Here is a 13,036-nt window from a genome sequence, read left to right as displayed (position 1 = left end):
GGGGGCACGCGCTCCGCAGGGTTCATTCCCCCCCTCCTGGGTGAAGAGGTGTGCGGGGCCTCGGCCTTCCCCCTCCGCCCAAAGCCACCTGCATCCCTTTTCCCCGATTTGCGGGTGTTGGGCAGTTCTTGTTTTCCCTGGTTGATTGTTTTGGCAGGGCCGCGCTGGACAACCCACCGCCCTCCCAGCACCGGTTCCCAGAGCGTTCGGGCACTCACAGCCCCACGTCCCCACCCAGATACCCTTTCCTGGAGCCAGGCAGCGTTGTGCCGGCAGCCCCAGCCCTGTGCCCTCCCTGCTGGCACCAGGGCAAGCGGCCAGGCCACGGTTTACTTCTCTGCAGGAAGGGCAGGGCAAGGCGCGCTCAACACCCCTCTCTGCCCCTCCTGCTCAGAGGAGGCCACAGCAGCTCCTGCATGAGCTTCGTCATGCTCCCTTTCCCTTCGCCCAGCTGCTCCTAAACATGTCTTCCCTCTGGGGGAGGCCAGGCTTGCCAAAGCCTCAGCTTAAGTGGTTGTGGGACCTTTGTCACCCAAAATTAGCTGCACCAAACACTGGGCAGAAGCCCCTTCACCATTGCCCCCACAGGAAGGGGCCCAGAGCCGCGCAGCAGACACGCGGGTCTCACCCTTCCCCCCGTCCCTGGCTAGTGCAGCGCAGTGGAAGTCACCCCTCAGAGCTGCGTGCCTCAGCCAAAACCACTCTTCTGGGCTCCCAACTGCAGTGACCAAGTAAAAAGGCAGTACACAAAACACAGGTAGGACAGACGATCTGACAATGCTTTGCTTTATGAGACCGCCTGGCTCTGCCACCAGCTCCCCGGAGCAGCCTGGCTGCTACAGCAGCACAGAGGAGTGAGGGTACCTCTGCCCTCGATCCCCCACGCACCCGGGGCACAGCCTCACCACGACTCCAGGCAGCGTCAAGGCCATGACAGCAAAGGTTTGCTCTGGAAAAAGGAGCACAGTAAAACTTAAACCGAATAGAGACAAGGCTTTTATTAGAAAAGGAGATCTATTCTGTTTCCGTCCTTTGGGAATCCAGCTTTATCCAAGAGTAATTCTGCATCTTGGAGGAGTTGCAAAGGCCTCGTGCCAGCCTGGTGCAGGTGGGGAGGGGGAGACTGACCGGGTTAGCTCGAGGGGTCCTGGTTTGTGGTCCTGAGGTAATCCTGTATGCTTCTGGCAAGAGATTCACTGTGTGGGAAGGTCGCCTGCTTCAGACATGAAACCAGGTACAAAGGGAAGGGCCTGAAAGAGAAGGAAGCATTGCAGCAGCAAGGACTGTGGCATTTCCCTTGCCACGGCCTGACTAGGAAGTTCGCTCCCCATGCGCTGCACAGAGCCCCCAGCTCTGTCTCTGCCCTCCTGTTTCCCATCGCAGAACTGGGCTTCATCCCCATGTCAGCTCTTTCGTGCCCGGGGGAGTCCCTGCAGAGCCACAGCCCGTGATCTCCCCCAGAGCAGATGTGGGGAGAAGCTCCCTCAACACATCTGAGCTGTGGGTGCAGGCTAGCGGGAGCTGAGCTAAACTGTCCACACAGCTTGAAACACAGGCTGCGCAGCTGGAGCTGTCTTGTGTGGCCAGCTCAGACCCAACCCATCCCCCCACACACCTTCCCTGCCCTTCCTGCTCCCCGTCCTCCCCAGGGCGGCTCTGGGACAACTTCTGCCAGTGAGCAGCCGCCTCCTGCTTTCGGTTCAGTTTCCACAGGGCCTGCACCAGGTAGGAGGCAGCAGCTGGGTCACCTGCAAGACACAAAGGAGGATTCAGCCCTTACCAGGGGAGAAGCAGCTCCCTGGCACTGCTATGGGTTGCAGGGCATTGCGAAAGAAGCTGAGAAGCTAGATGAGGGAGGTGAGCATGAGGAGAGGTGGTGTAATGAGGAGGAGACCATCCTGGCTGCGTCGCAGGCTCTAATTAACCCTGGGCTTGGCAGCCAAGGCAGACGGCATCGGCCCTGCGGCACAGCCAGCCACACCTCTGTTTGTATACAGATTGGTGTTTTCCTTGTAGGCAGGCCTGCACCCCCAAAGGGAGGGACCTCGGTCAGGGCTGGGACCAGCAGTTTGGCAGATCCAGGCAAAGCTCACAGCCCTGCAGTGTGTCAGAGCAGCTGGAGCACTGAACAGGGTCGCCCTTGGGAGTGGCACTAGCCATGCCTCGGCTTTGCTCCTCAGGACACATGCAGCAGCTCCCTGTTCTGCTCCCCTCTTCCCTGACAGGCCTCTGTCAGGCACAGACATGCTGCTTCCTAGGATGAAGCAAGAGTCCAGCTGCTGTTCTGGGAAAGCAGACCCTCTCTGGGAGAAAGCTGGCTGGGGTTTGGACAAGAATAAGAGAAATTTTCAAGCTGTCTCAGGGCACAGGTTGTGGGCAAGGTTCTGATACACTATCATTTCCCCAGGGCAGTGAGCTGACCAGGCGCCAGAGAAACATCTCAAGTATGTAACACATTGCTAGTAGCCTTACCGTAGGCCTTAACATTTTAATGAGAGTGATCTAAAGCATAATGCCTTTCTGCTGAATACAACAAAACAGCCCAGGACAAGTTTGTGGAAATCCTCTCTGTTCCTCACCAAAATGAGGCTCTTACCTGGCGAGATCTGCCAGCCATGCTGGAAATCCAACAAGGCTTCCTTGTGCCTGCCCAGCTCTAAGAACTGCACACCTCGCCCGATGAGGGAGAGCAACCTGATCTTCTGGAGCACCTCCACTTCTGGCAGGAGATTCTCTGGCACAGAAAGACACACACACTTGGAGACAGCATCTTCCAGACATTCCCTCACTTTTCCCAGCAGGCTGAGCCAGGTTAGCAATCAGGACAGGCTGAACATTTACTTGGGCTGCTCATCTTCCAGCTCCTCAAACCCCCACTGGCAGAGCTCACAGCCTCTCTGCCAGACTGGGAGAGGCCAGGAGGCAGCAGAGGTCGAGAGCCAAGAACAAGAGCTTGGCATGTTACGTGGCTGTGGTGAACAGTGACCTGGCCTTTGGCAGCCCATCTGCACAACTGGTACAGATCTCTTCCCTAAAATCTGGATTTGAAAAGCTTCCCAGTTCACAACCCAGCTGTGCAGCACCCTACCTGTCAGTTCAACACCAGACCCATAAAGCCGGACACGCAAGAGATCGCTGAGGCACCTGCGGGTGGGAAGAACAGAGGAGCTTCAGTGCCACCCCCATGCTGGGAAATCAGCTGCAAGTTGTCAGGCAAGCCCCCGCGCCACACCGCACCCTGCTCTGCCCCCCGCCAGCCATTGCTGCCGGCTGGGGAGGCCCCTTCTCCCAGCAAGACTCCATCACCTGCTGAATTGCGTTATGGCCTCCTTGCTCTGGCCCAGCTCAGCCCATGCCCAGCCCTGGTGCAAGTATCCAGCTGCTCTCCAGGCGAGGCAGCACAGGCTCTCCTTCTTCTGGGAGAGGAGTCCACCCGCCAGCCCTGCCTCTGGCGATGGGCACTCCGGCTGCTCCAGCCTCTCCTCGACTCGTAACATCTGTGGGATCAGGTCAGTCGTCCGGCTGATCACCTCCTCGCAGACGGTTATGGCATCCTGGTACCTCCCAGCCTGCTCCAAGGCGGACGCTGCTTCCAGGAACACCTCAGGGATCCTGGGCAGAGCTGAGCCACCATGTAGGGGCACCTGGGGAGCAAAAGTGATGGCAGTGCTCAGACACAGAACGGCAGAGCACCCAGCCAAGCAGAATGATCCTGCACTTATGGGGAACATGGAGCTGCTGCCCTGCAAAGTACAGACCTGCTCCCAGACACTGGAGCCTGTCTGAGGCAGAAGCTGTGAAGCACTAACAGCTCAGCAGAGCCAAGGTGGCAAATCCCTACTCTTGAAGTGAATGACATCCAAAACCAGGCTGACAGCTGCTCCCCACAGAAAAGGGGAAGCTGTTTCTCCAAATAGCAGTGGCAAGCCGTCTCTGGTGTGAATCCAAAGGCAGACATGCCACAGGTCAGAGGTGCCAGCCCCAACCTTGTTTCCTTCACATCCCAAACTAGAACTGAAACCTGGAGTGCAGCGGTGAGGCCTTTGGATGCAGATCCAAACATCATCTCAAGTCACCAGGGGGCTCCTCACCGGGACACCTACCTGCTGCTGCAGCCCCTCTTGAAGCAGAGCCAGAAAATCGAGGTAATGTTCCACTGCATCAGCCACCCTGCAACAGGGATAGGACATGTGCTGGAAGGAGCAGAGGGATCCCAAGAAACATCAGCAGGGTGGAACCTAGATCGCCAGCCCACAGGCTCTCCCTGCACCACACTTGCTCTGGTCGTGACACCCGTGCTTTGAGCAGACCACAACAGCAGCACTGAACTAGATGATTTCCAGGAGCACAGAGAAAACTGCAGAGTCTAAACAAGCAGCATGTTGCAAGCAGACCAGAGGCACTGTTACCTCCCGTCCTGGAGACACCGCTGTGCCAGCAGGTACTTTACTTCAGAGGGGTGGCAGCGGCGAAGGAGAGAAGCTAGTATTGGTGTGTGGACAAGAAGCTCTGTTCGGATTAGGAAATACGGACTAGAGGAAGCAGCTGCTGGAGGGTGTTTTCCCAGAGCCTGTGAAACAGGAACAGAAAATATGGTCAGTGCAACACTGGTCAAGTCCCGAGCAGCTGCAATCACTTGTCACTTGTGGCATCTGGACACGCACCCAGATGAGCAGAAGCGCTGCACTTCATAAGCACAGATACACTGTTCTCACTTGGTACAGCACAGCTGCTTCCACAACAAGTAACCATGATCGTACAGGGACAGGCAGACTTCTGATCTCCACACGGCATCAGATTCGCAAGATCACTCAGATCACCTCAGGTTTTTAGTTCAAGGTGCTTCTGAGCTTCCTCCCATTGCAGCCGCAGACCTAGTTAGACCAGATCTTGGGCTATTCCTAAGGAGAGAAATCCCTCTCCACAGCTGTGTTTGTATCTTACAGATTTCAAACAGCTGAAGAGCTGACTCAGTGTCTACTGCTGTGACCTGCTCCTCCTCAGGCAGATACCTCACAGCCACAATCTGCAATTTAAAGGCCTCTTTACTATTAGACACTTTTTATTAAGAGATTCATACTTTCTGACACGCAAGTGCAACCTCTTCTCCCAAGCCACCAAGAACATGAACTGGGACTCAAAGGTCTTGCCGGCCCCAACTGACAGGTGCTGAACAGGAATTTTGGATCTCACTGGGCTCCTTCCTGCCTGCTGCTGAAGGCAGCACCATGGCTGGATCACTGTAGTCTGCTCTGGGGACCCCTCCAGGGTCAAACAGCACCCCCAGAAGGCAGGAGCCTGCTTGAAGCTCTGTGCAGGCTCTGCTGGGCAAAAAATCAACCCAGAACTACAGGAAGAAGACAGGCATACCTCATAGAGCAGAGCCAGGGCCTGCAGCTCCGCATCTGTCTCCCCCAGCTCGTGGTACACAGCTGCCACATGGGACAGGGCAGGAAGGCACTGGAAGTCTACCTGGAGGGCCCGTTTCAGGTGCTGAAGGGCTGTCTGAGGCTTGCCCTAGTTAGATGGGAAGAGGTACACGTTGCAAGGACATCACACTGACATCTCTACTGTTCGGTGGGATCCAGATCCCTGCTCTGCTTCCCCAGCGGTCCACACTAAGCAAGGGCAGCACTTTAGCCAAAGGCAGCCCTCCTCAGGCTGGTTTTTAATCTTCTCTCTCTGCAGCAATCCTTTGCGCTCAGCCAAAATTCCTGCCTGGATTTTGCAACTGTCCAAGGAGGCTGGAGCGACAAGGGCAACTTCTGCTCAAGACCTCACCTCCCTACAGCAGTCTAGGACCACACAGAGGCAGCGTGGACACCAGCCTGAGCCTCCCCACCCTGTTCCAGGCTGTGTTTCCCCTCTCCCCGCTGACAGGGGAGTGGCCCAGCCATTACCATTCGCTGAGCGCAGCAGCCGAGGCAGGTATAGATCTGGGCCAGGACACTCTTGGAGCAGAATCCTCCTGCAGCCTCCTGAAGGAGAGAGAGGGCGGTGGGGAAGTTCCCAGCCTCCAGCTCCTGCAGCCCTAGGACAGACCCAACATCTCAGCTCTGCAACTCCCCTTCCCGCCCCACCTGGACCCCAAACAAGGGTAAAGCCCTTTAATTCCCAGTGCCATAGGGACCTGCCTGCTCCCCTCCACATCCAGCAACACACAGCAGGATGGTGCCAAGCTGCCATCTTTGGTTTAGTGGTGTTGCAAGAGAACAAGCCACTCGAAGGAAATGTCTAGCAGAAATAACAGCAGCTTCCAAGCCCGCATACCAAGATACCTGCCTGCCTCCGCCCAGAACAAGGGCAGAGGTAGGCGCTGTGCAGGTCCACCTGTGCATTCATCCACAGCAATGGCAGCGTGGATAGGGAAACACACACAGAATCTCAGAAAGACTTTTTTCTAGCACATCTGGGCCATTTCACAGCAGGATGCTTTCAGATATTAATTCATGAATATTTATTGCAAATAGTATTTGCTCTTCTTTCAATCCCCATTTCAAGCTTCCCTCCAAGGCTGCTCTCACATGCCTACATCCCATTCACCTCTGCCATCTCCCCATTAGAAGTGCTATCACCATCCTAGAGGCTTTTGAGAGGTCTGTGGGCAGGAGCACCTGCCCTCTCAGCCCGTGTCAGCCTGAGCACAGCCAGACAGCGCTGGCTGCCCCCAGAGCCGCTGGGCTGTCAGGACAGCGAGCAAGAGAAAACCACAAGCAGGACAGAGCGCAGCAGTCAGATGAGATCAATCACGTGCTGTGACACCGGCTACAAAGCCGCACAACAGCTTTGCGTGGCTCCTGCAGCACTGTAATCTGACAGGAACAATGTGCTTGCAACAAGGCAGGTACCAGAGGACAGATAGAAGAAAGGAAAATCCTCCTAAGTCCCTTGTCAGCCTTCTGCTTTATACAAGATCACTGTGGGGCCCAGACACCTACCTAAAGCCACAGACAGGCAGAGGAACCCTGTGACAGTGCAAAGAAAGGCTTAGCTGGGGAAAAAGCAGAGCTGCTCTTTCAATACCAAATGGCAAAGTTGAGACCCAGAGGCTCAGCCCTGGCCCTCTTCCAAAGGAACAGCCCAGAAAACCTTAAGGGCCGGTTTGCTTGGGAAGAGAAACCAGGATAAGGGCAGCGAGAGGGGTTCCTGGGACTGGAGAGCAGTGGGAGGCTGTGCTGGCACGAGTACCTCATCCACACAAACCTTGCAGGAAGGCTGCCGCAGTGCAGAGGATCTCTTTCAAGTCCTCGATGCTCTGCACAAGGGGCAGGGAGGCCCCCTCAGCAGGTGCCCGCCATGCCTTGAGCAGAGAGAGGAGTTCATTCTCCCCCTTGCTGCAGCAAGCTGTTCCTGGGTCCTGTGAATACACAGAGGAGAGAGAGCAGGGAATGCTGAAGGGAAGCAGGAAACACTCATCCCAGGGCACAGGGAAACAGAGGTCCCACCACACCCTTTGATGGTCCTGTCTGTGCTGGGGAGCAATGTCCTACCACCCCCTCACTTCACCTACAGCCCCCTTGCTGCAGTGATTCTGGTCTGGCCCTGGGCAGCACCTCCCCACCTCAGAGTGAGGTGCACCTCGAGGGACTCCAGGCAAGGCAAGTCCAAGTGCTGTTGGAAGGCATTCAAAAAAGTGGGACCCCTCAGCAGCCTCATAATCAGCAGGGATGGTTCCTCTGCATCCCACTGCTCGCAACTTGCTCCCTACAGAGGCTGCAAGTCCACCTGCAGCCCCCTTCAAGCTTGCCCAAGTCTCCTGTCTCACAGCTTAAGGTCCAGGGCACCAACGAGCAGGAGATATTCTGGGACTCATTAACGTGCTCAGGGCCATTAGGCCATGCCGGGACACCAGGGAGAGGATTACTCATGCTGGCTGGGCAATACTGGTGGCTTCAGGTCTCCAAATGCCACCACAACATTTTGCAGAGTGGGGTTTATGACAAACACAGTGTTTATACCAGCTCTGCCTCCTTTAGTAAACCCAAGGGTATTTATATCTGTGCAGATACTCCGGTGCAAGTAACTGGGAGCTGCACAGCATCTGCCCATGCCCATTTACCTCAGCATTGCTCAGGAGCCGGAAGAGGCCGGCAGTGCTTCCCAGGCGGCTGGCTGCCAGCCACCACGCTGCTTGCAGGGCCCCCAGTCGGTGCAAAGGTGCCTGCAGCTCCTCTACGGTTACCTCCTGCAGCACCTTCTGCCACAGCTCCTCGGTGCTAAGATCCTGCCCGCAGGCCCCACAAGCCTCCAGAACTGAAAAAACAAACAAAAAAAAAACCCCAGCCACATGACAGGAGGCTGTAACAGGCACCCTCCCAAGAAGGAAAGAAAGCCTCAAGCAAGCACAGGTTCCTCGTAGCGAGGGAAGGAATGGGGTTACAGGGCTGGCCTGGCCTCAGCAGCATGGAAACCAAGCTTCCAGACAGCGGAGTTAATGGCAGCACACTCAGGAGACAACACATGGTTCAGAGCTACGACTCCAGCTCCAGAGCTACGACTCCAGCTCTGCTGAGTCCTCCTGAGGTCACTTGCCCTGGGCAAGCATGTGCCAACACTGCAGATCCCCCTCTGACCTGCAGCCTATTTCAGTGAGTCTTCTTTGAAGGCAGCACACGGTAATTAAACACTCATTTTCTACTGTCACTAAAACTTTGCTAGAAACTTGGCACCTTATGCCTTGAAAACTCTTGTTTCCCTTAAAACCTCTCGCCCATCCCTGCAGACAGCAGCAGGCAGACAGACAGGCAGGCAGCTGCATATCCTCCCTGGCCGCAAGCCACCTCACCTCCCGCCCTTCCCAGCAGAGCCAGGCTTCCCTGCTCACAGCCCCCCCCCGCATCTCCAAAGCACAGAGAACACCCTCCTAGCCCCAAGGAGCCCCCACACAGAGCACGATCTCCTTACCCCTGAGAAGCCCCTGGCGTATTCCTTCTGCTTCTCCTTCGATAGTGGAGTTAGAGGCTCCCATAGTAAAAAGCAGGGAGTTGTAGAGAACAGTAAGCTCCAGAGGCAGGGTGGGGAGGGCAGCCGGCAGCCCTGTGATCACAGCCAACCCAACAAGAAATTGAGCTGGCTAGGAAAAACCCAACAACCATCCATGCCAAAGTGTCATCACCCAGCTTTGCAACATGTTTCCCAGTAGGTATTTTTTTGTTGTTGCAGTGAGATTTAACAGCTTGGGAACTGCACTACCTAGAGACACAGCAGGTGTCACCTCTGTGGGGCCAACACTGCTTTCAGACACCCATTCCCCAGCTATCCAGGTGCTACAGTCCTGCAGGACACAGACCTTTCAGCTCTCCCAAAAGAGCATCAATAGTCTACCCTCTTTCAAGACATGTCCACCCTTTTGCACAGGATTCCCATGCTGTCTCTCTCTTTCTCTCCCCCTTCCCATCAGGCTTCCCCTATACCGCAGTCGTGGCAGGGAGCCCCCTCCCCAGCTTACCAGAACAAGGGTTGCCTCATTTTTTTCCCAAAACCCCAAAGCTCTGCCCACATCCCCCAGCAAGATTAGATCGGCGCTGGGCCTTAATCCCTTTGCAGGCCCAGTTCAGTTTAGGAACGTTTCACCCCCTCCCTTCAGAAGTGTTTCCAGCACTGGGATACTGGAGCTGCAGCCTAGTCAACACCAGTACCCGGGAACCGGTAGACTCCCACGCTCTTCGGGTGCGGGAGAGAGGGTGGAGGCAAGGCACGGGGCAGGGCGGCCCCAGCCGACCGGGCTGCCACTCACCCCGCATCCGCAGGAGCAGCTCCCCGAAGCCGCCTCGCTGCAGTCGCACCTCCCGCGCCGCCGCTCCGTCGGGCCCCGAGCACCGTGCTGCCTGCAAGGGAGACACTCACCCGCCGGCCTGGCGATGGGGCCGGCCCGCGCCGCGGCACCCCTGTCCCTCCGGCCCCTCGGGCGACGGGCAGGCTGCGGCCTAGCCCCAGGTCGGCGGCGTTCCCATGGCAACCGACACCAGAGGGAGCGCGGTCCCGGCAAGGGCAGCCCCGGGGCTCGGAACGGGGAGATGGAGGAGGGGAAGAACCGACCCGTCGCACCTGCCAGCGGCCGGCCAGCGCCTGGCTCTCGGCGGCCCAGGCCCGCAGGCAGCCCGGCTCCGGGGCCGCCCCGCGCCGCCGCTTCATGGCGGCCACCGCCCGCGCGCGCCGCTCTCCTCCCGCCTTCCCGCCGATTGGCCGGCGCCCGCCGCGCCGCCGCCGCGATTGGCGGGCGAGACAGAGCGGAAGCTCCGGTCGCCAATGCGTGAGGGAAAGGGGCGGAGCCGGCCGCCGTCCCGCCAGAAAGGCGGCGGCCGAGGAGGACCAAACCTCGGCCCTAGGCGAAGCCGCCGGGGGGGGACCCGGGCCGGGCACGGGGAGTCCCCGCCTGCCCACGGCCCGCACCGGTGGCGCGAAGGAAGAGACGACCACCGCCCGCCTTGGATCTCACGGTTTTATTTACAGACATCTGTTTCACAACCGCCCGGAGCCGTGCGACACCCTGGGACGGCAAATCTCCCACACCACTGATTAATTAATTAGACATTTAATAACGAAGCGACCCCTCCCCGGCCACCTCCCGCACACGAGGTACGGTACGGCACAGCCCCCGGCGGGGTCGGCCAGCAGTAGCCCAGGGCTGCAAGCGAAGGGACACGGGGCTGGATGCAGGGCACAAGCTCCAAGGACCGCAGCGGTCCGAGGCAAAGCTGTCGGGTGAACAAGCAGTGCCAACTTGCCCGTTTTGGGGTTTTTTTTTAAGGAAAAAAAGGCTCTATTTCCAATCATCACTTCCACCTTCACAGTGTAGCTGCTGAATGAGAACGAAAGCGTTAACGCCACCATGTAGCACCACACTGCATGCACAGCTCCCGAACCACTTTCCAAGGCTGGGTCCATTCCCTTTTTTTTTTTTCCCCCCAGTGGGGTACTGAAGCATGGAGAGGTTAATCACAAAACATAAAACAAGAAGCTCGCTCCAAGCCACGTGACAAGTCGAGTCAGAGCTCGGGGGAGAGGGCAGTGCCTCCCAGCCCTGCTCCCCACGTGCCGTGCCGGCACCGCGGCTTGCCAAGGGGAATGTGGCTGTGCCTCAGCGTAAATAAGCAGCCTGAAGCGTTGAGGGAAGAACAGACAGAGACGTGGTGGAGAAACAGGCGTGGGAACTGAGTTACACCGAGCCCGGGCCTCCTCGTAGCAGCACCATCCCTCGGGGTGGCTACGCGGGCAGTGCCAGCCCCACGGCTTTCAGTCGCCATTTTCCAGGCGGCACGAATGAGACACAATTCCCCGCCCTGCTCCGTGCCACGGGACGCGCCGGCCCACTGCCAGCCCAAGCCAGGGAAGTTTCCCAGCAGAGCGGTCCCCTGCCCAGAAGGACAGGGTGCCGTGCAGCAGCCCTGCCAAGGCGCACACACACAACGCTTGCAAAAGCCTGAAGCACAGCAGCTTTGTGGAGTGCGTGACGAAAACCACTCTGCTGAGCACGCTGAGGACGACTCCGCTGCACGCCACCTTTCCCAAAGAGCCTCGGTTTGCATCAGCAGGCACCTTCCTCTGGACGCTCCTTGGGGTTTTATATCAGAAAAAACACAGCCACATCTCATCTAGTATCAGCACAATGTCCTGCTTCCAAGGTCGCCGAGCCTTGGATCTGTCATCCCTGGCACATTCAGGAGCAGGGCAGCCAAACGATCAGCTTGAGGGCAGCTGGCGAAGGCTGGCAGAGACTAAAACAGTTCATGGAAGAAAGTAAGAGCATCTCCAGCCCTTGAAAAACTCATCTTCTTGAATCTGAATTCTTTGGTGTAGCAGTCAGTCTGCCTTGGTTGAGCAGCTAGTGCTCCTTGGCATCTCTGTAGTGACAAGAATGTGCTTGCAGCTTTGTTACCGCAAGTTTTGTTCGTCCCCAGAGAGGTAAGTGTGCGCGTTTTACCGTGCTGCAGCTCTGCTGTCCCCTCTGCTCTGCCCCAGCCTCCCAGGGCTGTGAGCCTATGGCCCCAGCAGGATGGCAGAGGGGGGGACGTGGAGGCATGAGGAGAGGATGCCCACGTGCGAAGTGCTCTAACCATGAACAATGGGCACGGGAACCCTCAGCAGCATGACGGCAGCCATTGAAAGAGGAACTAGTCCCAGAGACGGGAGAGAACAAAGCCCAGGGGCCTCGGTGGCAGCTGCGGGGGTATCAGAAGCCAGTACTACTGCATTAGCAACCTAGCACCTGAGCAAGCATTTGGCAGAGGTAAAGCAGGAAACCAAACCTGCCCTCAAAAGCCATTTTCCAGAGCGACCAGGCACTTGGGCATAATGGCAAGAACTGAAATGATGCAAGAGGTGATGAGACACTTTCCCCAGGACTCTCCATGGCAGAGGAGAGGAAGACCCTGGAGTTATGCTAGCAGCCTGCAGTGAGGAACTCAAACAGGGCCAGTCATGGTGCAAGAGTTGAAAAACAAATGGGATCAGAACAAAAATCAACACAGGAATCCCAGGCAAGCAGTCCTCAGCTCTTTCCAGAGGGGAAAGAAACAAAAGGTTTCATAGCATTGAGTAATGCCACACAGTGGTTCAGGGCAGTAAGGAGTCTCAGCTCCCATCAAAACTGCAGGTGGAATTTAGCTGGGATGTGGCCAGGCATCATGGTCACTGTCCTCTATCTCTGCCCATAAAGAAATACATCTCCTGACTGCACAGTCAAGGGCAGGTTTGGGGTAGCTCACTGGCAGCACAAGGTCCCATGCAGAACACTGGGGCCAAGAGGGAGATAAACACCAGATATGGGATCACAGATGCCATTGGCTGCAGTGCCTGGGGTCTCTTCACGGTGACATAACCCCCGCATGTGCACAGATACCAGTGGGTTAAGCCACCTCCCAGCAGAGTTGTCCACTCAGGGATTTCAAGCAGCTGTTCCCAGGCATCAGAGCTCACACCAAGGCCACTCCTGCAGTTGGGACAGCTACTCCAGACTCCCCTTTCCTCCTGACAAATCCAGTACGAGGATGAGCCAATGCTGTGTCACTGCATCCTGCTGCATCTCAACCATTCA

General features: G+C 57.1%; 1 protein-coding gene across 1 annotated transcript; it reads right to left on the bottom strand.

Annotated features, from left to right (window-relative positions):
• Positions 1–979: 979 nt before the first annotated feature.
• On the bottom strand, positions 980–10,198 carry FANCG (FA complementation group G). Its single transcript, XM_075740410.1, has 14 exons — positions 10,048–10,198; positions 9,737–9,827; positions 8,905–9,036; positions 8,060–8,253; positions 7,204–7,357; positions 5,901–6,031; positions 5,371–5,517; positions 4,410–4,570; positions 4,104–4,170; positions 3,307–3,644; positions 3,089–3,144; positions 2,597–2,734; positions 1,616–1,748; positions 980–1,250 (listed from the first exon to the last, which is right to left on the bottom strand). The coding sequence occupies exons 1-14, from the start codon at positions 10,132–10,134 to the stop codon at positions 1,133–1,135; spliced, it is 1,947 nt and encodes a 648-aa protein (XP_075596525.1). The 5' UTR covers positions 10,135–10,198; the 3' UTR covers positions 980–1,132.
• Between the last annotated feature and the right edge of the window lie 2,838 nt (positions 10,199–13,036).

Source organism: Balearica regulorum, chromosome Z (assembly GCF_011004875.1).
Source record: "Balearica regulorum gibbericeps isolate bBalReg1 chromosome Z, bBalReg1.pri, whole genome shotgun sequence".
Taxonomy (NCBI): Eukaryota; Metazoa; Chordata; class Aves; order Gruiformes; family Gruidae; genus Balearica; species Balearica regulorum.
The sequence above is the reverse complement of the archived record's forward strand: the minus strand, read 5'-3'. Positions and strand labels throughout refer to the sequence as shown.

Bases quoted from the DNA above. Each gene is read 5' to 3' on its own strand.
- FANCG (XM_075740410.1), bottom strand. From the start codon at position 10,134: ATGAAGCGGCGGCGCGGGGCGGCCCCGGAGCCGGGCTGCCTGCGGGCC. The intron at 9,828-10,047 runs GTGCGACGGGTC...TCTCCCTTGCAG, and splicing joins CGCTGGCCGGCCGCTGGCAG to GCAGCACGGTGCTCGGGGCC. The intron at 1,749-2,596 runs GTAAGAGCCTCA...TGTGTCTTGCAG, and splicing joins TGGCTGGCAGATCTCGCCAG to GTGACCCAGCTGCTGCCTCC.